Source organism: Ascaphus truei, chromosome 1 (genome assembly GCF_040206685.1).
Source record: "Ascaphus truei isolate aAscTru1 chromosome 1, aAscTru1.hap1, whole genome shotgun sequence".
Classification (NCBI taxonomy): Eukaryota; Metazoa; Chordata; class Amphibia; order Anura; family Ascaphidae; genus Ascaphus; species Ascaphus truei.
Window position 1 is genome coordinate 358110436 of NC_134483.1, and position 26765 is coordinate 358137200.

The window sequence follows — 26765 nt, forward strand, 5'->3', positions numbered from 1 at the left end:
GCTTCTAGTGAAAACCTCTATTGACCTGTTTCTTCTTCCTTCTTCTGCATTGTATTCTGTTAAGTTAAAAAGTCTCAACGAGTCTTTTGTCCCCCACTGATTTTCTCAATGTTGGCTCTTCACTGGATTCCAAGTTGTTATCTTGTTGCATATCCTTTTCCTCATTATCTATTTCAGGTATTATAATGTATTATCCCCAGGTCCCTTTAATTTCTCTGAAATGTGTCACCCTGCACTGTATGGCCAATATAGGATTTTGGTTGCACTTGTTCCATGATGGTACCTCTCTGGCCCCATTTACAGTACTGAAGATATATTTCTTCAGACACACACAATCTCCTTGGTTAAAATGTATAAGATTATGGGCTGTTCTGTCAAGGTAATACTTTTGTTTCATTTTCTGCAGTTCTTTCATCTCTTTAATATGTTTGTTGTCTTGAGATTTCTGTAGGTTGTCACTGATCAGAACATTTGACGCATTTAAACGTTTGCTTTTTTAGGTAAATAAATCAGCTCCTACCTTCTCATAAGCTCTGTGTAAACAGGGTGATGCTTCAGCGGCTATGCCCATTGGCACGGTTTGTATTTCCCGCATCAGCACAAAATGTATTAATAATTGTATTGTAAACTTCATCTCTAAAAGGTAATAAAGAGAACTTATACATATCTAGACATGTTGAGGCTAGATTAGATTGTAAAAACAGTGCAACCTGCATTTAAGGTTTAACAACTTTGGTTTGTCAGGCTGGCTTACAATCAGACACAGACGTTTACTTTTTACATGTAGTCAGACTCAGACTGTCCCCTTTTTGACCCCTGCTTAGCATTGACATTGTGTATTCAGCTAAGGTTTCTCTTCACTCTGTAGGTAAGTACAGTGCAACGTTATACCAAAGGTATATTTGCTATATGGATGAGCACATGCATAGTTCTGTCTTTATTGTACTGTGCCTGGTGAGTTGTTGGTTACCTTTGTATATACAATGACCTAACTGTAAATATTAAACCGATCAGATAGCACAAAGAGATAATATACTTGTTTTTTGGCTTCATTTGAGTCAGACCTAGCGTATGTATATATATTTCCTTGTTGTTTTAATCCTTGCGTGGTTATCATATATACCAGAGAAAATAAATCAGTCAAGCTCAGTCAGATCTTTTGCCTAGGCAACAATATGTGTTTACCTGCATGTTTGATGTCCGTATGCTTCCTTTCATTCCCTTCAAACAAAATGCCAAGCTATTTTTGGCACTGAGAAAGTACCACTACCCAGAAGGAATTTATATGTACCGTAAAGTTACTTGGTGCGATGCCTCACTTTGGCACTAAAGGATTTAAAGTTCTATTTTTGTACAATAACATTAACTGATTGATTGCTAGAGTGGGCTCACTGCACTGTACTTCTGTGGCACCATAGAGGTTAAACTAATCATCTCCATTGTTTTGAAAGTCACTAAATGCTTTAGATGCGGAGGCATCTAAAGTTATATTTCAGTGCACAAAAAAAAAAGAGCGGTGACTCAAATCCTTAATTTATGGAAAAAGAAATAGAAATACTTCCCTCCTGTAGAGAAGTGATGGGGTCTCTCTCTTAGCAGTGATACCACTAGCTGCGAAAGCAGTGGAAAACTCTGCTATACAAAATAAACCTGAAGGATAAAAATAATTGTACATGGCTCTATGGAAATATCTGGAAATCTACACAAAACCCTAGATAAAAGGGGGCCCAGGGACCACATCAACTGCAGCCCCCAAATGCCATCCATCTCAGCAAACCACTTTTCCCAGTGCTGAGGGAGTGGAGTTGTTGCTGACGTGGATTGTATTTTGTCCCCCGCTCCCTTAGCTGCTTAATGACAATGCACTGATAAATACTATTCTATCCACTCTTCTACTATGCTAATCACTAGTTCCCCATGTAAGGCTGTGATTACAGTGGCAGAGCACGCGCGACCGAGCCCTTGACATCACCTGCAAAACATGAACTAGGCTGGAGGCGATTGGGAGGCGTGGCCATAACGTCACGTGAGCGGCTCACCCTCATTGGCTGAATCGATCCTGTGATGCGGCTGTCATGCTGCAAAAACAAATCCAATGGTATTTTCAAAAATTACACTCTATGGCCTGCCTCATATAGGTATGGCCTTTTGTTCGTGGCATGCGCGGGCATTATAATCGTGGCCTAAGCAGAGGAGCAGGATTCATGGGAGCTACCAACCCACTGCTGCAACATCCTTCTTGCCTGTGCACTCTATCTATCTAGACACATATACATACATACATACATACACACACAGTATGAGTAATGTGAGGCCCTCTTGAGGGCTCGGCCCATCGAGTTGGCCACCACACCCTTAAACTAATCTAAGCAAGCAAGAGATGATACATGCTTTAAGGACACTAGCAGTCACAAAAATATGGCTGATCTCAACTTTTACCAATAAAGTTTGTGCGTCACAAATTCATATCTAACAGATCATCTGAGCATTAAAGCCCTAATCAGAAAAAAATAGATTCATATGAAATAAGTGTATCTGTAGTTTACTTCTTTAATTGGAGTTCCATTACAATACCCTTGATTTTACTATTTGTTTTCTATATCCTTTCAAAGGTATTAGTTACTGAACTGCCTGGACACATTTGAACATCTGTATTTACTAAGACAGCACCGGCATCTCTGGGGGAGGATGAGGTCCTGAGCCATCCCTAACCTAAATAACCATTCAAAAAGCTACTTGCAAGCAAACATAGGTTTAATACATGTATGTGGCTCAAAACAAAGAAGGGGATGAAAGAATCACCAGATAGTCCCTATTTACTGCACTCTGGTTGTATAATACAGTAGAATTGGACTAGATTGTCCAAAACAGAGGTGGGCAACCCTGTCGCCATTCGTCAAAAGTGGCGAATTGGCAAGCAAGGTGTTGCGAATTTTAGTTTTCCAGTGTGGCAGCAAGCGCGAGTGCGGCAGCAAGCGCGAGTGCGGCAGCAAGCGCGAGTGCGGCAACAAGTGCTGAGCAAAGGGGATGGGCCGTGGACCCTGGCCAGGAGGCGAGTACGAGTAGAGGAGTGAGAACCAATGAGAAAACGGCGGGGATGGAGCACACACCCTGGCAGCGACCGCGCCACAGACTCGTGTTTCCGGTGCTGTCTGGAAGGTAAGAAGTAACACAATGCTGGTTCATGAGATGATCCTGGTATTGGGGGGGGGGGGGAGAATGATGGGAAATGAGATGATGATGATGTTGATGATGGGGGATGATGATGGGAAATTAGATGATGGGGGGAAATGAGATGATGATGAAGAGGGGGGGGTGAGATGATATGATGATGATGAGGGTGGTGAGGAGATGATGATGATGAGGGGGGAAATGAGATGATGATGAGGGGGGAAATAAGATAATATGATGATGATGGGGGTGAGGAGATGATGATGAGGAGGTAGTGGTGGTGGCATGAGAGGAGGATAAATATGGGGTGAGAGAAGGGGATTGAGAGGATGAGGGGGGTGAGAGGAAGGATGAGGGGGGTTGCAACAATCTTGGAAGTAGTGGGAGAGAAGCATTAAAATCAGTATAGCTCGCCATGTATGACTGCTGGTATGTTATTTATAAATTATCTGACCGTTATGTCATTTGTGTCTACATTTCACTCCACGCATGCACGAATTTGCACCATTTCATATTCTATTTCATAAAAAATGCTGGGACGGCGCACAATCCCCAAACCTCTCCCAGAATGTTTTATGAAAAAGAATATTACATTTTCGAATGCGCAACATAATACCTCAATTTTTACATGGTGTGGCTATTTTCACTTCTCATTCGCCACACCTGTGGCTATATTGCAAAATAGGTTGCCCACCCCTGGTCCAAAAGATACAATTATATAGTAGTGAATAGTTACAGACAACTAGTAGTATCAGCTCCCACAACTGTTGGTGAACAGGTACTAATAAAAGCCAGCTAATTGACAAAAATAATAAAACTTTATTGTATATGAACATCGACGAAAGAACAGTTAATATATTTACAGTGCTAGGGGTTAAAACATCCCCAATAAAAAGTGTGGGTGCTAGTCATATATTATAATTAATTATCTTAGGTGTCAATAACCACAATTACATATGTACTATAGCAAACCCAAGATTGTCTATGTCTGTGATAACACGAGGTAGGAACCAATAAAAATCACCTTTTAGTTTCAATGGTGTCAATTTATGTATATAAGTCCCATCAATATCATCAGCAGTTGTATAGAGTAGTATACATTTAGATCACCTTCAATCCAGATAAGACACAAAAGTACCTGTAGATCAAGTCAGCATTGAATGCTAGATATTATCAACACACACTCAAGCTATCTAATTCTTCCCTTAAAGAAATGCGTGCCTGCCGCAAGGGAGAAACAGGAAATTATAAGGACAGAGGACAGGAGCAACAAGGAGACAGATAGAGGAACCTCAGTGCAAACAGAAAACAGCAGCACCCCAGGTGGACAGAGAAAGGAACTGGGAGAGAGGGAGATCTAGGAAAATATATATATCAGTGTTATTTCCTATACAACAAAAAAACAAAGAAGCCCAGAGCTACATCCAATATGACAAAAATACACAGTGAAATACCTATATAACTCTTTAAAAAGGGTAATTTAGTTAAACCCTTTGGCCAAAGCATTTTAAGCCTGCGAGCCACATCAAGGCATGACCAAATATCACAGGTCCTAACACTAACTATTTCCTACCAGTTTTATTATTTTTGGCCAATTAGCTGGCTTTTATTAGTACCTGTTCACCCACAGTTGTGGGAGCTGAAACTACTAGTTGTCTGTACCTATTCACTACTAGATAATTATATATTTTGGACAATCTAGTCCAATTCTATTGTATGATACAGCAGAGTGCAGCAAATAGGGACTATCTGGTGATTCTTTCATCACCTTCTTTGTTTTGATTCATGCTATGTGCCTTCCCTATATACACCAGTTGAGTTTATTAATATAATCCAAATTGGTGAGCGGTTTGGTCAAACTGTAGTGTTCGTACATGTATGTGGCTACAGATTTTTAAATAGATACATGTATTCAACGTAAAAGTAATCACTAACATTGTCTACTGTACAAATTATGTGATTATTCATTAAGCCCACAAAAATAAGCGAGCACAAAACTCCCATTCAAGTCAATGTGAGAACTGCGGTTAGCCACTTTGGGCTTATAGAATACGCCCCCTGGTCTCCAGAAGAAACATGTTCGCAGTTTTCTGTTTTGACAATGAAATCACTGCATATCTTTCAATGCTTGCTGCCCCAGAATTGGAGCAAATCAATCAATAGTTTAAAATCCCTTTAGTTTAATGAGAAATTGGTTACATGAGCCCTAGAGTGATACAGACGTAGCAATAACATCTGCTACATCTGTATGTACCATATGCCCTCACTTAGCACCAGAACTGCAAACATATCTACTGTACATCAAATATCTGAATTGACCTAGAACCTGAAAGGTCAAAATCAATGCTTCCAATTTGAGAGTTTTGTAGAGTATATACCCAGCAAGCCAATGCTCAATTTATATTAACTTTTCATTTACTGTATCAAACAAACTGTACAGTAGTTACAGTGTGCTGTGTGAAAATAATGCCTTTCCTAATCTTTGCAAGAGCTGCACAATATTAGAAATCCTGACTTGGAAATTAGACGGTATCACTAGCAGCTATATGTTCGTGTAAAACTGTGATATTATTGTTGGCAAATGAAGGAAATCTGCTAGAAAACCCTCGCAAATAAAACCCAGCTGCTTAATCACAATACCAGATGTTTCTTTTTGCACTGTAGTGCTTTGATAGATTAAGTTGAACAGAAGAAACACATGAAATATTCATGAAAATTAAATTTGAAGGATGTCTGTCCATAAATCTGAAAATAACAGTTTTAAGAATATACACACGAAACCATTTTCTTGCAGTAAAAAGGTTATGATAAAGTGGTGGCATTCACAAAAGCTACTAACATGGTGCATTTTTATACAAACCACTTATCTGATATTTAAACTGTCTTGTCCAGGTAAAATACTCTTAAAAAATATACTCTTTAAACCTAAGTAAAATACACTCCCACATGCCCACCTATATGTTTACATTTAGCACCACTGCAAAGTTTATCATTTTGGCTTAAGTTCAGAATTTAACACAAAAAAACCAGTAGCAATAAATCTGTACATTTATGGTACAACAATATTCTCACTTCTCCAAATATACTTAGTTTAAAATATGTATTTCAATGGAAACATGGAGCAAACCATAAACCAGTGTGATCCCTCGTAAGTTGTTGCTATAGAGTTCACCAGACAAAGCAAGTGACGTCAATTTAGAATATATATATATATATATATATATATATATATATATATATATATATATATATATATATATGTTAAGAATGTATATGCAACTGTAAATTACAAACAAAATAAGGAGTAGACCACAGAGCATGTACATGTGAAGATACCTCTATTGAGTGGGAAACCTTATATTGTGGGTGATTGTTGGGTGTTTTGAAAGGGAGGTCCAATTTCTGCTTCCCCTACTAACTTTTATTTATTTTTAATTTAACTTTATAAATGGTTCTTGTGTCCCATGTCTCAACACCAGTGTGTGCCTGTGCATTTTCTGTCCAATCCAGTTTCTCACATATATTTTCTAATTGTACTGGATCCTTTCTCTAGGTTTGTGTTTGAGTGACATGCCTGACAGGCCGTCAAGAGACACTGGGATTAAGGTAGGTGCTTTGACAGAGGCATACACAGATCATATACACTTGTTCCCGATAACTAACTCTGGTTAGGCAAAAGTAAAGGCAATTCCTAAAATGTAGCTGTGGTTGGTCAGAGATAGCCTAATGAGCGGTACTATACATTTATGTATGTGAAAATGTGTGTATACAAAAATTAAGGTCTTTTATCATTGAGATGGCCATCTCAAGTGTTGAGAAAACCCACAGGTCATCAACACAGATCCATAACAATTCATGCAGTAAATGGTACTTTCACTCATGAAGAGGTTGCATCCTGCATGGACCATTCAACTGTATCATGACATTTACAGGAATCACTGACAAGAGCATGAAAATATCCAGAGGGGTAAGCCAGCTGTATGTGAAAGTTTTATCCAAATTGTTGAAAGCTGGAACTGGGTGCATGTTGACAGACAAATATTTCCTGCAACAGAATTTCCTAGACAAATCGTACCACGAAACACTCTTTGTCATAGAAGTCTATTATTTTCTGTAGATATATCAGAGTTCCCATCAAACCAATGTCAACTGGCACCTTCAAGATTGAATGCATCATAAAATAAAAATAGCACTCTTGAGCACATTCATGTCTCTGACGGGTCTGCAAACCCTGCCTTAGGCCATTATCTCTAAGGCCGCGCTTATAGTTAACGCGATGGCGACGACACCCGCCGCCAATACAAATACTTCATTTAGCTTGAAAGTGAGCATAGTGCACTACGACTGCGACCACGCGACCAGCGACCTACCGGCAGGATCCAGGAGAGACAAATTAAATTGTCTCTCCAAGCGATAGCCGTGTGTCGTCCGCGTCACGTGAAGTGGTAGAGTCAATGAGGCCGAACCGCTCGTGTGACGTCACGTGCCACGCCCCCCTCTCTACTGAAAATCACCTGCTGCAGAGAGAGAAGCAGAGTTCGCTGATCGCGCTGTGGCAGGCGTGCGCCAAGGTAACTATAAGCGCGGCCTTAGCATGCACGGCTTGCACTGCAGTCAGGTATTCTGGGTAATGACATGCAAATGAGCACACAGTGTCACCTTTTGATTCATGTCTATATTAACATGCACTCCTGTAAGCTTATGCCTACCGTATTACACAGCTTTTCAGCACAGCCTGGGTTTAAGAATTGCAACCTTACTCACAGACAGCTGTTTTGACCTTTTGGGTCTCATCAGTGTGAGGCTGGTGATCCTGGCTTTGCAAAAATAAAGACGCAGCTATCGAAATAAGACATTTTCTTTATGCTCCAACATTACAGAGATGATGAAAACGTGTGGCCAACAGCTCATAATCACTAATAATATCTGTATTGAACAAACCTCGCATATAATTTTAGCATTGCTTACAGGATGTTGCGTGGAAAAAAAACTGTAGACCCTTGCCCGATTGTGGGAGTAGGGATTCTATTGAATGTCTGGCTCTCCATTCTTTACCTACGCAATCTCAACATTACTTTTACCTGTATTCCCCAACTCCCAAACTGTCTCCCTAATTTTGCAGCCATCAGCTCCATCTACAGTACTTCTTACACCACTTTATAAATTAACAATAATAACAACAATACCAGTGCAAGGCCCATGCAGCAGCCAGTTATCTATTACACATCAGTAACGTAAGAATCAATCAGTAGTTAAGCAAGCTTTAAAGGATGACACATAGGATTACATTGTGTTATAGAGATGCCCGAACGTATTTAAAGATCAATTTATGGAAGTTTACCTTGGCAATGTGTGTAAACCTAAAGTTTACGATGGATTTTAGTGCCTTATCTGACTCATTTCTCCCTCATAATTCTCCGTTTTTGTAACTGGCCTAGGAAGGGGTAGAGAAAACCAGGTTGATAAATAGAGATGGGCAAATTTGGATCAGCAGATGTATGTATGTATGTATGTATGTATGTATATATATCTTTATTTATATAGCGCCAAAAGTGAATTATAACAATACAATAAGTGCAGCAAAATCAGACAATAGGAAAGGAAATCCCTGCCCCTAAGAGCTTACAATCTAAGTGGTATGTTGGGACACTTACAGGGACAGCAGGTGAGGGAATAAGTGCAGTATATGGCAGTGCTTGGTCACAATGGGTGGTAGAAGTGACTGTGTGTGGGACAATAGCCATGAGTGCAGGCTATTGGGATGCTTGATTTGTTTGGCGAGTTTAAAGGTTAGTCAGTATTAAATCAGAAGTTTATCACCATTTGCAGATCGGCCGGTTCCTTTGGTCCGCGGATTCCAGCGGATCAATCTCAAGAAATGCGATTGGCATTTCGCGGATTTTGGAAATTATTAGTACCAATATACTCCACATTTTCCGAAACACATGGGAGGATTTTTAGAATCCAATCCCCGGATTCAGCACACTATCGGATTGCTGAGTCCGCTGAGTCTACAAATTCGTCCACGAGTTGTTTCTATGGCAGTTTTTGATGAACCCGCGTGGATTAAAACTGACCAAACCCGTTGTTACACCGTGAAATGGATTTTGGGGGGAAATGCGAGAAAATCCAGGAAACGCATTTGGGAATTCACTCATCTCTACTGATAATAACCAATTTATAACTGCTGCCCCCTAATCCTTACCCCACTGTTCAGAGTTCCTGATGGAAATGAAAATATCGGGTCTTAAATATACATGCAGCACTCTGATTTTTTTAGAATGTTGTCAATCGATTTTTACCTATTACACATATTCCTGATATTAGTTCACTAAATGGTACTGCACCTTTAAAATTTCATTTAGAAGAGCATATACTTTAAGTTTTGATACATGATCTGAACAATACTGTTTAGTCTCTACATTCATAAGTATGACCGGGACAGTAACGTTCCATGATCTTTGGCCAGAAATGTTATCATGAGTGACTGAATTAAAAGAGCAGCAGAGGCTTTTAAAGCTTTTGACACTATGTAATCCAACATATTGGCCCATAATTACTAAACTGTGATATGCCATAAAACACCTTTCCAGCCCTGAAAGACACCTTATAGCCTATTCAAGTGAGTGGGCCATAAGGTGCCTTCCGGCACAGAAATTTGTTTTATAGCACTGCTTAGTAAATATGGCCCAACAGCTGGTCAACATACATATGTTTTTATGAACTTCAAAACTTCACTTCCAGGTGCTACTGTAACTTAATGGCAGATTTTATTTTAGAAGGTTAACAAGCAAACATCAACATTTCCCAGGGCTTATAATGAGGAAGGGTCTTGCACTGGAAAACCAAATAGTTGGAGCCATTCCCCTTGTGTTAAATAAAATGAAATTCTACGTCAGAGGAATGCATAGAAAATATAAAATCTGCATTCAATTATTTTGCACTCTGTATAACCTCTATTTCATGTCTTGGCCAGAACAGAAACGCTTGATTGAAATGAAACGTTTGCGGGCTATTTGCAGTGCTGGGCATTTCATTTTATATTGTAATGGAAGTTTATAGAAACAATTCATCACTGTTGCTGGGATTTTTCTGAGCAGACATACCCATATTGGCATATTTGCCCAGACAGGGAGTAGTAGGAAGGATTATATGGCCAACGACAAAAAGCACGAAATATACGTGTGATATCGATTTTCATTGGGTAATAGTTATGCAATGTGTAGCATGGTATGCCAGCTATGGCTCATAAAACAATGACACAAATTAACATTCACATATACGCATAAAACTGTAGTTAATTCATCATATCCAAATATTTCCTTTTCTGAATTTTTTGGCTAAGGCTTTTAAGAGGCAAAAATATGTTAACATTAAGCTCTGCTTTAGACATTCTACCTGCCACTGTATTCACGTGTTATATTGTTTCACACGGTAGGTTGAATGAATAGAGGAGCTTTGAGCTTGCACATATTTTAACATATTCATAATTTTGTACAAGGATGCACAGGCAGCACACAACAGAACAATATTTAGAGTGAGGTGAGTGATGAGGCCTGTCTTATGCCGCGATTATAGTGGTGGCGTGTGCGCGCGTGATGTCACGCGCACCTGTTGCTGGCACCAAACCTGCACTGAGGGTACTAAGCGACAGGGAGGCGTGGCGGAGGCGTGGCTGGGACGTCACGTGAGCGGTTCACCCTCATTGGCTGAACCGCGCTCGTGACTGGCTGTCGCTCGGCAAAGACAATTATTTGTCTGGCTGAGAATCTGTCGCACTATAATCGCGGCTTAACAGTGTCTTTCATGCGCCACTTTTAGGGCTACACAATGCAGTGACATTGGGATACGTCTATTTTCGGCTTTTTGAACTAGCTTCTTGATTCAATGTTGTATTGTCAGTTTATATACAATGACTTTGCCACCTGCTTGCTCTTTTAACCGAAAAACCTCAAGAAATTGTTGCCCCTTCTTAGAGGATCGTATTTATATACACACACAGAATAAAAACTTATATTTAGGACAATATGATTTATTTATTGCACCATTTAGGCCCGCTAGGAGGCAATACATTTACATTTTATAATAGCTCATTGGCTTCACATCTCAGTACTGTAATTTTATTTTAAAAAATCTCCATTTTTTTAAGTAGTATTATCTATGTCTGTCCTAAAGCAAACCGAGCATTGACTGTTAGAAACACTACTGCGATGGAGTTACTGAGTTCATGCCTGTGTGAATACATTGAATACGCGTAAGCCGTCCCTTTTGCGCTAATACCGATCATTCCCGATTATTTCTTCAGTTTAACCGGTATCCTCAAAGCTAATGAGGTGCAAAATTTACATCCATTAATAAAAGTAGCAGTACTAGTAACGGGGATTTTCGTGGGCCAGAGTTGCGTTAATCAATACACTGCACATGCGCACGCACAAAACTTTCAGTAGCATTAATTAATACATGCGTTAAAGCACACTACTCCTGTGCACTACTTAAAGCTAACGCAATTATTTATAGAATGTGTACCACTGCATTTTGTTTTACTTTTTACTTATATTTTTTTGTTATCTGTAGTGTCCTTTCATTTATTTGTACATTACTAAAAGTTGTTTATTAATTATTATTGTTAAGGTATGTATAAACATTATTGTACACCCATACTTACTACAGTCATTATATACCATATTAGTTCACACAAACATCACTTTAATCACTACAAATCTTAAGATAGTTTATGATGTTTCGGACATTTATATGATCCACAAAATATATCTTTGTATGAGACGTGTAACTTTTTTGTAATTAAAGGGTTAAGTCCTATACTCAGTATATTTCTTTTAGGCTGTTTCCCAAAAAAGCACTGATAATCAGGGCCTGGATTTGAGTAATGGCAGCTTTTAGAAGGTCTTACAGAGGCAAACAGCGATTTTTTTTAATGTTTTTAATATAGGCAGCCTTGATTACCTTTATTGAAAACTCATTACCTAAGCTGCCGATCGATTTGTTCGATTTGTTCTTCCATGATCGATCAGCAAAGATCCTGCTTCCCAGGGTTCACTAAATGGCTGCCTTTCAGTTTCAATCAATTCTTCAGTAAATGTAACTCAGCAGCTACAATGTATGCTTATATTACTAAGGTAACGCTATCTATTGTTACAGTTTGCCACTCCAGCTGCTGGGAACATTGGCAACAAATTATCCCAAACAGGAAAGTGTTACAAAGATCTTGCACTGCTGAGGAGGTGCTAAAACTGCTTTAGAAATCAAAGAATGCTCCATATAATTAAAAAAAACATATTAAAATGGCATTAACAGTGGAATTAAAACAAAAATGTAGTAAGTATTATCTAATACTACAGAACTGTTTTTCTTTTCTTTTTTAAAACACACATGTAGGATATTGCATGAATTGCTCCTTTAAATATCGTAGCGTTATTATCATGTGCAATCACATTAACAGGGGTCTGAGGATCTCCGTTGTTGGGTATAAACGGCTCATTACCATATGATTTGCATAGGAGTAAGCCTAAGGTCCGATAAAAGTTAGCGATCTGCTATTTTTCAGGTGAATGCGCGGGTATCGTAATGCAAATACGATATGCGTTACGCATACAGATAAGTTAAATGGCGTTAACGTTAAATGAACGAACCTCTGAGGATCTAACCCTAACAGCCCTGTAATATAAGGCGCTGCACTATTTTCCAGCACTAGGAGGCTATATTCCAAATACTACAGTATCTGCAAAAAGGACAAACTTCTATCCAGTATGAAAATGGAATATCACCTGTCCCATCCGGCAGACAATAGTATTAATATGAGGGAGGCAGCATGATAGTATGCTGCTACCAACCTAATATGATGAATGTTATCCCGCAGTCTTTATGGCAGTAATGCATATAATCCTGGCATTATTTCAATTTTGTGCCATGGTAATATCTGTTGTGCGGATAAAGAGCAATTTAAGCAATTTCAACATTAAGTTAACATGAAGTATTTTTTTTTTACGGATATGGAATTTTAGCAACTTAAAACTAAACGGTAGATTAAAGATTTTCCAGAAACTCCAAAATCCCATACAAAATTATCCCCTCTGAGGGATCTGAAGTGCAGTTCCTTAAATTGCCTTGTTTTGCAATATTTGCATGAGAACGCAATGCCATATCTTCTGTACAAATCGTGACTGAATGCCATGAATATATTTCCAACGAAGTTCAAATCCTGTATATTCAGATTCAATGCAAAGACATTGTAGAAAATATGACCAACCGTGTGATTAAGGGGTTGTGGCATGTCCAGTAAATCTACGTGGGTTAATACACAGATCCCGTGGTTAAATTTACTGGCCTTTAATGTGGGGAAAGTGTATTATACACCTAATGGCAGGAGCCAAGTCACTTTATCTCCTCGTCTTGATTAGATTGAGATGTAAAAAACTCATGCTTATGATTTATGCCATGTATAGTGCTGCATACACAAATATATAGTATTACATAATAATAGTAATACTACTATCACAAACTGCAAAGTCTCTGCATAAAAGTATCTATATGTTTACTTAATAAAACCATTGGACGTACGTCTTCTGTAAAATGTATTCCAACTATTTAGATTAAATATTCAAAACTCAATATATGTTTAAAATGTGTGTTATTAATTATATTTTAAAAAGATCAAACAAAAGAGGGGTTGGGCTATCCTGGCCTGAAGTAATTTGCATGTCCTGAAACTAGGACTGCTGACTGCATGGAATAGCTTTTTGAATATTGAATTTTTGACCAACTGAAAGATTAGCATAAAAAATGTTTAATTGACACAAGAAATTCGGAGGAGACAGATAAAGACATTCAGCAGTTTTCCTCCATTTTAGCACAACAGGTTGAAAATATCTCATTATTTGTTGAAAATCCTGAAAATGTCATGCTCACATAGTTTAGCATGAAAGAAAAACACAAACTATTTCACCACAGTAATGAAACTGGTGCAAAACTTTATAGTCCGATTCCCACTAAAGTGGAAATGTGTGAAATTGTACGAATGTGATGTACCACTGATTACATGTATTAGAAGTGTGCAATACATCACATCTAAATGCCGTTTGATATAACCATGCAACACAGATTGCTCAAATGAGCATCTTCAATAAGAACATTTTGTTTTAAATCTTTGCGTAAACCCAAAGTTGGATAACAAAATAGCAGTAAGTAGAGCAGAAGTAAAAAAACAAAACATTGCTTCTTTGAAAGTGTTAATGCTATGGCACTTTAGAAACACTTTTATAGCACAGTGTGAGTTTCAGAGCGGGGAATGAGAATGCTATTCCATCAAGGAACCCTGGAGTTCCTGCCCAGACATACTAATTCATGGCAAAAACTCTTTTACACAAGGGGATAAAAGGAAAACTTGCAAGCTGACATGAATTATTACCTCCATGAAATGTGACAAACAGCTAGGCACAGGGATAGAAAATGGAACTTCACAAAGCCCCTCTCAGTGTTATTTACGCCTATATACTTTAATCCATTGTTATAATATGTAATACGTATAGTTCCTAAAAGTGCGCCTTTTTAAAGTTGAATATTCTGAATCACCCTTTGCATCCTTTGCACCATTTCAGTATTTATTTTTCTTTACAGTTTCACGGGTCAAAGAGCATGTGTTTACTTTTCAAAATATTACATAAATATTCAACATGTTCCCAATTATATGCTGAGTATCACTTTACCAATAAATCATATGTGTCATTGGGAAGCAGCATGGTTTATTGTTAATGAAGAACATACAAAAGAAAAAAATGATTGATATCAATAAAACACCATTGTTAAATCAGTTTGCTTCCAAAAGAATGCAACAGGAACAAAAAATATAATTTTTCTTTTTTAAAACCCTTAAACATGTCTTGCACTGTCATTCTACAAGTAGCAGATATCTTACATTACTTCTTGAAATTTTGTTTATAACGAAATGTACAACTTTGTCTAATATACATATATATACATACATACATACATACATACATACATACATATATATACACACTAAATAAATGCAAGTAAATTGTAATCTTATTGCCTTAAAATGAACTCTTGTAATTGTACAGACTGCTAGTAGGACACAGTGAAACATGTTATCATCTTACCTCTGGTATGCAAGGATAGCAGCATAATCAAGGAAACATGAAGCTGCCAGTTAGGTTCTTCTAGCCAGCCCATTCCTTCTGCGGAAGAGTTCTATAATCCTTCTGATCTCCCTGTGTAAGTAAGACTCCGAGCTCGGTTTCTTCTTGCAGTGATAGTCCCAGTTACAACTCTGTCAGATCCTCACACAAGTCTGCCAGAAAGCCTAAGAAGAGAATGTGAAAGGCAAGCCTGTTACAAACTAGTGCGGTTACCACATAGGACTCAACTGATCACCTCCTGGGGAACACAACAAAAGGGATCCCAAACCAGACTACATAGCCTAAAACAGGAGCAGGGATTGACTGCCCAGATGAGAATTTGTATACACTTGGAAGCCTTATCTTGACAGAAGCTGTTAACTGCTTCATCACTGAGCACAGTTCATAGCCCCTGTAATAGAGTTGAAGTTGAGCTGCTTCCCAGCAGTGATGCACATGAATATGCTGATCATCATAACTAATTACCAGATTTCTACACGTTCCTCTTTGCTATCAATAATACAGTATAACAATTTATTTTAAACATCTAGTTTCAAATGGTATCTGTAGAAAGTTAGAATATTTGTAGCATTGATATATTGTAGCATTTTTAATTAAGATAATCTATAATAACTATATTTTTTTAATAAAAAAAAACATATAAACAGTAACAAATATAAATGTGTCAAATCTGCCTTCCTGTATTTTAATTAATTCTTCCTAACCAGCACAATTCGTTTTGGTTAAAACCTACATAAGACTTTTCAACATCTGTCTTACATAACATAAGAGATTCAGTAAACATAAAAGCAGTCCCTTGTTTAAATCAGCAGCTCCTCGCCTGCCCCTGCCCCTCTCTTATTACCAAGATGGGAAGCATGGGGACGCCACTGCTGAACCGCACACATTTCAGCTCTGGGGACCCCATGTTTCCCGAGAAACCAGCGGACGACGTTGAGGTTTTCTATTGGCCCATGTGAAGCAAGACATTTAAACCCCATTGGCTCCCATCCTTGTAGATAAAAAGGTGGGTAAAAAATGAAATCATACAGGTAGACCGCTGCTTTAACCCTTTGAGCGCCAGAGGGCCTAGAGTGTCACGGCCCCCCGGGACTCTCTGACCACGGGGCCGCTTCCTTCACTGATGATGGAAGTGGAGGAGACATCCTGATCCCGTCCGCCATCAGTTCAGATCATGTCCTGCGGTCCTGACGCGATCTCCCCGTGTAAAACAAGCAGGATTTTGGGACATAGCTACTAGGTCATGGGACACCCAGGGTGCCAGAACCCATAGTTACAGTGGCGGCGCAGCTGAGTCTAAAGCGGCTGGAGCCGCAAGCTGCGTGGAGTTCCGTTTTTTTCATTTTTTCCCTCGGCGTGCCGCGCGTCATCGATGCGCGGTCACGCTTAATCGGGAGCGTGCGCGCATAGCGCTCTAATGTGGGGGATGGCGTTGCTCTAATGTGGGGGATGGCGGTGGGGGGCTCCGGGGGACCCGGTGGACCCGGAGAGGGGAGGGGGATGCCTCGATCAGAGGGCCGATCCTCCGAGGCTCCGGCGCGCGCACGGGATACCTCGGCGCGCGCCCGATATCTGTCGCGGCCGAGACCGGGTAAGTGTTAGACTTAGCTCTGCCGCGACAGTACATCCCGGAGCAAAGGGTTAAATCTTCACTCATATGATATGGAAGCCAAATAATAAGGCCTAAAAAGTCATACTATGAACAGTGCATTAAAAAGTAACAGGGAACATATAATATGTGTGACTTTCACGAAAAGAAAACATGCATCTGAACAGCATACCTAAAGAATTTCACTCTCAATCGTATGTTCAATGAAAAACACTAAAGAAGTTAATTAAAAAAAGTATATTTACAACAAATAAATAGGACTGGTACTGTAAATACCCAAAACAAAGTTACTTTTTTTCTTAATGAATAAGTTTGCTGAAGATATTTCCTAGCTGTAAACAAATACCACTCGAGTTGAAGAAGGCTGGGTCAAAAGGCTTATCCCCTTATAAAGAATAATTATTTTTTAAGTAAATAAAGCTGCATTCATTTTTTTTCTGCGTTTCCAAAATCAAGTTATTTCTGACAGTTCAACTGAAAAATGTTGTGATGGAATCACATGAATATCAGATGCAAGTTCCTTCCTTCCCACTCCACTCCCAAATTTACCACATTCCACATCAGTGGTCACTAACAAACACAAATAAGACCAGCTCACTTCAGCCTCTCAGTGAAAAAGACTGTCACTTTGTTATAAATAAACAGCCCCTCTCCCCCTCCCCCTTCCATCCAGCCCCCTCTCCACCACTCTGGTGTATTATTCTGAGCGTGTCGTCTTCTAGGTTCTTTCTTTAAATTTTTATTTAGCGCGTTCCCTAAAACACAAATGTCTAGCAAAACTTCAGTAACTAAAAATTCCTACAAGTTGCCCAGTGCGTGCAGGGGATGATTTGTGTACTCGCTTGTAGGGTAGGACTGTCATTGCTGATCTGTGTTGAGACCTAGATTACATTGCGATAAGGGCTGACCTTATTTGAGTATTCACACATTACGCACTCATGGAGAGCAAGCTGGACACAAAAGTGTTTCAGATGTTCAGGGCATCAATCAAGCTCACAGCATGGAGGCTGCCAAACATTGCTTCCATTTAACTCAAAAGAGGAAAAAGGAGTCCAAGGCAGACTTAATAAAGTTTAAAGCTGTGTCACAGTCTATTCATGTCCCTATTGTCTTCCTTGAAGTATGCTTTTCACCAAATTCCCTAGCAGTTGCCATTGACAACCACGGCTTTTTAACAAATTCAGTAAGTAGAAAAAACAAAACACTGGTGTTATAATAAAAGACTGTCTTCATTGTGTGTAGCATTGACATAGTTTGATTTGCTAATTTTAGGGAAAAGTCGGGTTTGAAATGAAACTGTGCTGCAAAGAGGGGAACAATACATTGTTCTGCGCTCGGACATCACAGGTGTCACGGCAAGAAAATGGTAAAGGCCATTCGACCGAGGAAGGTGCTGTAGGCACACAGTGTTTCATGCATGGTAATATAGTACAGATACAGTTGATTTAAATTAGTGTTTTATGAAAGATTTTGTAATCATTTCTGTACCAAACATTGATATGGCTCTTGACATTTTTAATGTATTATAATGTAACAAGCATTTTTTGTTTCTACAGCAACCATTTACAAAGTCACATCCATCCTCTTCTGAAACAGGCTCTGGCACACCCCTTTTTGAGCCCTGCCCTCTCCCTAGCAGTGCACCAATTGTAACAAGTGACTTTGTGGTCACATGATCTTCCTCACAAACAAAAAAGCGAACATTATAAGGTATTGATTCAACATGGTAAGGATATATCCCATCCTCAAACAGCTTACAATTTTAAAATATAAGAAATATGCAGGAGACATAGTGGGAAAGGAGGGCAGAAGCCTGTGAATTGAGCTGTTCACCTTATTAGGGGCACCAGGGACTCCCTCTTTTCATCTACGTGCAGGTTCCCAGGTGCTAAGGGCATCATGTCCACAGGCACATGTCCAGGCAGGAGAAAGGAGGAGGGGGTCTGTGGGTTTTAAGCAATGAGGCCTAGATCAGGCCCTCAGAACAGACCAGGCTCGATTTTATAGGTCATTTGTTAAGGAACAGGCTAGTAATATTCAGATATGTCAGCTTTAGAAATAGGGTCAGTACCACAGACTTATAAATAATTAAAACTATAAACAAGCTTTTAGACATAAAGATCAAGAAAATGCAAGCACGCTAACAAGGTGCTATGATATCTAAAAAGTTGCTGCAACTGGGCATTTCTAACTAGATCTGTGGAATATGTTTAAATGCCAGGTTATCAAACATCTAGGCATGGCTAATTTTTTGTATCGGATGCAGAAAAACTGAATGCAAATTGTTTGGAGACATTTTTGATCATTACTAAAGGTTTCTGCCGATGGTAGGGGGGACACAGGAACAGGCTTTTGGGGTTCATACCCCACATATCTCCTTAGCAGTGCAGCACCTCCATCTGCTGTAGACTCCAGGAACTGAAGTTGATCTCCCACGGTAGAACTTATTACCTCTCCCCCCAGTAAGGTCACGCACCAGGCAGGAGGTATATTGCAAAACAGGATCAGGTTTATTACTACACTCTGCAGTAACAGTTACACAGCTGTCTTCTGACGGGTACAGTTTGTCAGGTCAGCTATCACTGAAGATGGTCCCTGGACATCACTACAGGCCAAGGGCACCCGCAGCCGTCCTAGCACTTCCCCACCTCCCTAGCAGAGGCAGAGGTATGGTACACACTCACTCTCCCCCTGGAGGGAAGAGCACATGGGAAGGCCCCAATTTCAGGCTCCCAGTTGTGTGACCTGCCTTCCTCAGAGGGAAGACCAACCCTAACTTTAGGGCGGTCCTACTCTTAAGTACAGCCAGGAGACGGGCACCCCGTTGTCCCAGCTACAACAGGTTGTACCACCCCTGCTGGCACTCAAGTGCAGTACTATAAGAAGGGGGAAAACCTCATACCAACTACTGGCAACCTGATAGTACCAGGGTTTACTGCCAGCCCATTGGGCCGAATAGTAGTCAGGGGGGACCCTGCTACACACAGAAAGCCTAAAAAACAAACAAAAGATATGTTATGGCATGGATAGTGGGCCATTCTTTACCCGCTGAGCAGAAGAGAGGGCGCAAGCTACTGTATGCATGGACCATAAGTAAATCCGGGACCCGGGAATGTTTGACGAGAAGTCACCATTTGGTCAAGGTAAAATCTTCCAGTTTAGTTATATTAAATGCAGGCAGGAGGTGCCAGGCCAAAGGTGACTAGGGTTCCCACTAATATGGTTCAAGATTTTGCCAAAAAGGTCATGGGGTCACGCATGCAGCAAGGCTGGGATTAAGGGTGCTAGGAAGAAACTTAAAAAGGCCATCAGCTAATTTATTTATTTAGCTATGAGGCATTGAGAAGTAAAACACCACAACATGAAATTGGAAGGACAGCGCTTTTACAGGAAAGACGGGTTAACTCCTGAACGAAAATTGGCCTCAACATATTCACATCAAGTTACAGTATGTATTGCAGACACCAGATCAGAATGTAGGAGCTGGCAGATGTGGCACTTCCAATTAAGTTATTATTGGGACCTCCATATGGCAGTTAGACAAAAATACCCAATGCTACATCTAAAGTGAGAAAATACACAGTTAAATACTTCAATGTTAGTATTCTCATGAATAAGGGTTATTTAGTTAAACCCTTTGGCTAAAGCATTATAAGCCTGCAGCCACTTCACAGCACGGCCAGTATGCAGGTCCTAACATTACCTGTGAAAATTATCATTTACCTCTGCTGGAGGGAGAATGGCCTCAGTGGATCTGTACTGCACAGGGACATGGAAAAAATAAAAAAAATTGGCCTCAACATATTCAAAACAAGTTACAGTATGTATTGCAGACACAGGATCAGAAGATAAGAGCTGGGTCAAGTGGCACTTCCAATTAAGTTGTTATTGGGACCTCCATATGGCAGTTAGGCCCAGCCAGCTGGAAGCAGAACCGCATAAGAAAGCAGATACTTTCCCAAGAAACAGATCAAAAGCATGGGGCCAGCTAGGACCAGGCAACTGCAGTATTCTGTGCAAGCTGCAAGTGCTGCAAAGAGTATGTGGTGCATGGCAGGATGGGGCACTGCGACCAGCCCTCCAAAATTACACCTCATTTTGGGGAGCGTGACTGGATGGGAAGCTAGCCCTCTAAAACACGACCCACTTAGAGGGCGTGGTAGACAGGGAGTGGTTCTGTGGCTAGCCCTCTAAAACCACTCCCATATGGAGGGCGTGACAGGATGGGACATATCTCTGCGGCTTCTGTTTTATAAAAAACTGCACACAATATTAAAAAGGTACAGTGAGGGGGATTTATTAACCCTGGATTAATGGCGCTAGAGAAAGATAGAACCAGGAGGAACCCTGGAAACAATACAAGAACATTTATACTGTGTATATTTCATAAATTCCACAAAGGTTTTTGAATGCACTGATACGGGGTCTGTTCCTTACTACTGACTGTTGTTAATGGTGCTACACCTGAAAATTGTGCTGTCTGTGTTTTCAGAGCAGCCACCCCATATCAGAATGTACAGGGACAACTGGGTGGTTTGTGGGTACAGGGAAATGTGCGGGGCTTGGTACAGGGAAATGTGCGGGGCTTGGTACAGGGAAATGTGCGGGGCTTGGTACAGGGAAATGTGCGGGGCTTGGTACAGGGAAATGTGCGGGGCTTGGTACAGGGAAATGTGCGGGGTTTGGTACAGGGAAATGTGCGGGGCTTGGTAAAGGGGCATGTGCAGGGCTTTGTACAGGGGCATGTGGGGGGCTTGGTACAGGGGCATGTGCGAGGCTTGGTACAGGGAAATGTTCGGGGCTTGGTACAGGGGCATGTGCATGGCTTGGTAAAGGGGCATGTGCAGGGCTTGGTACAGGGGCATGTGCTGTGCTTGGTACAGGGGCATGTGCGAGGCTTGGTACAGGGGCATGTGCTGTGCTTGGTACAGGGGCATGTGCTGTGCTTGATACAGGGGCATGTGCAGGGCTTGGTACAGGGGCATGTGCAGGGCTTGGTACAGGGGCATGTGCTGTGCTTGGTACAGGGGCATGTGCGGTGCTTGATACAGGGGCATGTGCAGGGCTTGGTACAGGGGCATGTGCGGTGCTTGATACAGGGGCATGTGCAGGGCTTGGTACAGGGGCATGTGCGGTGCTTGATACAGGGGCATGTGCAGGGCTTGGTACAGGGGCATGTGCGGGGCTTGGTACAGGGGCATGTGCGGGGCTTGGTACAGGGGCATGTGCGGGGCTTGATACAGGGGCATGTGCGGGGCTTGGTACAGGGGCATGTGCGGGGCTTGGTACAGGGGCATGTGCGGGGCTTGGTACAGGGGCATGTGCGGGGCTTGGTACAGGGGCATGTGCTGTGCTTGGTACAGGGGCATGTGCGGGGCTTGGTACAGGGGCATGTGCGGGGCATGGTACAGGGGCATGTGCGGGACTTGGTACAGGGGCATGTGCAGGGCTTGGTAGAGGGGCATGTGCAGGGCTTGGTACAGGGGCATGTGCGGGGCTTGGTACAGGGGCATGTGCGGGGCTTAGTACAGGGGCATGTGCGGGGCTTAGTACAGGGGCATGTGCGGGGCTTGTAGAGGGGCATGTGCGGGGCTTGTAGAGGGGCATGTGCAGGACTTGGTACAGCGGCATTTCCCGGCAACTTCTCCTGTCAAATGGCATCGTGTTGCTATGACAATGGGACGTCATGGCACCATACCGCATCACATTGTCATGTCAACGCGATGCCATTTGATGTCGCGGAGCCATGATGACAGGACACGGCAGGAGGAGATCCCTGTAAATGCAGCTGGAGAAGGAAAGACTGTTACAGAGGTGCACATGCGCTCTCTCCTCGCAATCAGTTTAATTGTTGTGGGGGAGAGAGTGATGCCTCGGTGCACAAGTACCGACGGCACCGCCATCAAGCTTGTCATGAGAATGTACTTTGTGTGTTGCACTGGTGTTTGTTTGTGTAGCATTGCCTCGCGTGGAAGGTGTCTTTAAACAATGCAAATGAAGTAGAAAGGACGAGAAGGGATGAGTAGAGACGTGGAAAGGGCATGTTAGTAAATCAGCCGTCTGCTCCTTTTATATCATCATAGCTGCTGTAGTTTCCAGAATATGCTAATCATAATAATAACTTTAGTTCATATAGCGCTTTTCTGCCAATGGGACTCAAAGCAGTTCACAATTACAGTGTAGTGCACGGCACACAGCACATAGGAATGTAACAGACACAGTCCCTGCCCAGGTGAGCTTACAATCTATGTTTCTAGTGCCTGAGGCAGAGGACGATAAAGTGACTTGCCCAATGTCATAAGCAGCGGACACTGGGAATTGAAGCAGGCTCCCCAGCTTTAAACTCAGTGTCTTTACTCACCTTCTCCTTATATGGAATATACATGGACACCAGTCTACAAATACTTGTTAAAGTAATGTTTATCAACATAATATGCTTTTGTGCAAGAGTAAACTAGAGAAAAGTTAAGTTATACTTTAAGGTCAGAACACTCAATAGTCACAAGTTAGGAATAACTGTAATTGTCACGTGTGTGTGTGTGTGTGTGTGTGTGTGTGTGTGTGTGTGTGTGTGTGTGTGTGTGTGTGTGTGTGTGTGTGTGTGTGTGTGTGTAACTGTAATTGTCACGCGTGTGTGTGTGTGTGTGTGTGTGTGTGTGTGTGTGTGTGTGTGTGTGTGTGTGTGTGTGTGTGTGTGTGTGTGTGTGTGTGTGTGTGTGTAGATGAGAATGCAATTGCATGTGTCATTATGAAAAGTCTTATGTCTGTGTAGCATGTACGAAGGATTGGTGTGCTGAGATTGTAAGCACCTATTAGCGACATAACACAATGCATTTACCAAGTTGTTTGTAAATGTAGTGCTGTCGCTAGGTCATCTTCCTATTTATTAACCAGAAGGCACCATGAATGCGCCATATGACTTTAATAAAACATTCATTAATAGCCCCCAGTGACTCTCTGCCCTAAAGAGTTTACAACTATATATTTGGTGCCTGAGGTGAGGGAAATAAGATGAATTGCTTAAAATCACACCAAGTGAGTAAGCAGAGGCAGAAATCAGACACAAATGTGTATTTAAAACTAACATTTCAGCCAGTACACCACACACTTTATTCTAGACTCATAAAATAAATATTCATTAAGGGTTATTCTGGCAATCGGTGGTAAATTTGAATGATAATGTTGTTTTCTTTTGTAATGTGCTGATGTTTGCAGATTAACTAACATACTTTATATAAAGTTTCAATTTACATTACAATTCTGTTTGGTAAAAGCATCAAAGTACAAAAACACTATATTATAAACTGCATGAACCTTATTTACATGGACTAGTTCCTTAACCAGAATACCACATGGAGGAAACAGCTTTAATTAATAAGAGCAATTTTAGGATGCAATTTGTTACCTTAAAAATATTTAATCACCCTACACCTGAGACCTGTGTCAAATGAAAACTTTCATATGATGGAGACTAGGAACCTTATTTACTAACAACTCAAATAGGAAGATAAAGTTTTTATCCCCCTGTACAGTATTTGCATTTTTTTAATGCAAAAGTGGTATAAGTAGTTAACAATAGACGTTAACAGTAGAGCGTTAACAACCTGTAAGAGAAAACGGCAGCCACTTGATACACTCCCACAATCTACAAATTACAAGCAAAGATATTTGTACAACGACACAAAAATACGGAAGCATCCCTGTTAACAAGATAAAAAAGGCTTGTTAATAATAAGTAACATAATGAGATAATCTGTTGTTTTTTAAACAAAGTATCACGGGTGTAAAAACAAAAATGTTTAGGGATTAGTGCTGTGCAAATCCGCCAAGATCCACTTCTCCACGGGTTCGAGCAGACTTTTCAAAAGTCGCCAAAAACCTGCAAAAATGCTGCCAGTATTTTTGGAGCTAAAATTACGATTGAAACAGTCCAAATTGTTAAAAATGTTAAAAGTGTAAATTTTTAAAAGTGGCAAAAGTGCAGCCCTGCGAACGGGAAAAAAAGTGCTTTTTTTATAGGTTTGATCGACTTTGGAAAGCAAAAGTAATCGGAATGATTCGAAGGTGCAAATGCTCTGTGACTTTTCACAAGAACGTTTAGAGCAAAAAAATCCCCACAGTTCACTTGGGCATGCAAGAAGTTAGCACATTTCTATTAGAGATGAGTTCTTTTTAAAGGATAAAACTGTACAACTAAGGAAGTTTTTTCACTGCATCTTTTTATGCAACTTTCCTTCCTTAACAGTGGTACAACTCCTATATTTGCATGTTACCTGGCAAAGCTTTTGTGGGGCAAAAACATTTTACTTTACCAAGTCTGCTTATTTAGCAAACCTTCAAAGGAACAATTAACCTATATAATGAGCTATAAGGATCGTATTTTGTAAAAAAAAAAAAAAAAAAGAATGGGAACAAAGATCTTTCTGAAAAGGGCTCTAATTTGTTCATGTGTTTACGGTAATGAGAAAGTTCAGGAACCCTTCAGAGGAACAGGGTGGACAAAAGCAGACTCACATTTATTTGGGTGAAGGGAAGGACCACTTTTCATACAGTACATCTGTCTCTATTGAAGTGAGGCAAAACATATACTGTAACCAGGTTTTCCTGCACCACAATGGCCAACCAATGTTTTAGAGGCAGGGTTACCATCAACTCATTTCACTTATGGGGTATATCTTGAGAGGAGGACGAGAAAGGATGTCTTCTCACCAACCAGCCCGCATACAGGAACTGTAACCATGAATACATACCGAACATCAGAGAGGCCTAAACTAGAGCATTAGGCTACCATTCAAAAAATTGGAGCCATTCTAAATTGTCTGTGCAGATGTTATTTGTGATATTATAGGGCAGGGTTTTTTTCATTTCAAGGGGCAGCGTTTTGGGTTGGCCGTAGATCCATGAGTTTGTCACTGCCTATTAAATGTGATCATTGATCAATACTGCAGCTACAGATGCAGCGGACGTTATCTGACCATTTCTCAAATTGGTTTTCGAGATCTCCCCGAAATCCTTTCAACATTTGCCGTGGCAGACTAATGGCCCATCGGATTTTGTGTTAATCCTACCGGGGTCTAACGCTCTGTAAGGCTACGTCCATGGTTAGTGCTGGCGCGCGGAGGCATGCTGAGGCACGCTCACGCTCGGCACTGAGCCCCTGCAGCCGCAATGAGAGCGGCTTTAGCAGGGGCTCGCTTTAGCAGAATTTTATATTTTCGCGCTCGCCGGAGCGCAGGGCCGGTCACATTAGCGGTTCGCCCAATGAGGGCAAACTAGCTCCGTGACATCACTGGCCCGCCCGCCGGCTGACATGCCCCCGACACACCCGGACGGTGCACCTCTGCCCGCAAGCAGTATCCATGGACGCAGCCTAAGAGACGCGCAGTAAGAGATAGGCTGAATCAGTCACTCTAACTGCGCGCCCCTAACAGATGATTGCGGGGGTTTTATTAAAAAAAAAATTTTTTTTATAACTTGAAATTTTCATTTTATTTAATTTTAAACACTACAGTATTGTAGTAGGGGGTCTCCGGAGCTGAACCGCATTGATTTCATGTTCGGGGACTCCCTTCTTCCCGAGTTACAGGTTATAGTGCGTCATTCAACCCGATAAATGGTCGGATAACCGCCGCTGCATCTGTATTTATCAAAGCCAAAAAGTTGATACATTTTATTTGATTAAATATTTTTTGTCAATTGTTATAGGAATGTATAATTACTATCCACTTATACTAATAAATATATTTATATGTACATCATTTTTTTCACTCGTGTGTATATCTACATATTGAAAATAACATTATGCATTC

The 26765-nt window shown here is 40.8% G+C and overlaps 1 protein-coding gene across 3 annotated transcripts in view; it reads right to left on the reverse strand.

The window, feature by feature from the left end:
- BMPR1B (bone morphogenetic protein receptor type 1B) overlaps positions 1-26765 on the reverse strand; it is a 408155-nt gene that overhangs the window by 82612 nt on the left and 298778 nt on the right. For all 3 annotated transcript variants that reach the window (XM_075609777.1, XM_075609786.1, XM_075609796.1), the window contains one exon: positions 15309-15511. In XM_075609777.1, coding sequence (XP_075465892.1) covers positions 15309-15381 — 73 coding nt within the window. In that variant the 5' untranslated portion in view covers positions 15382-15511. The remainder of the gene's footprint in view (positions 1-15308; positions 15512-26765) is intronic.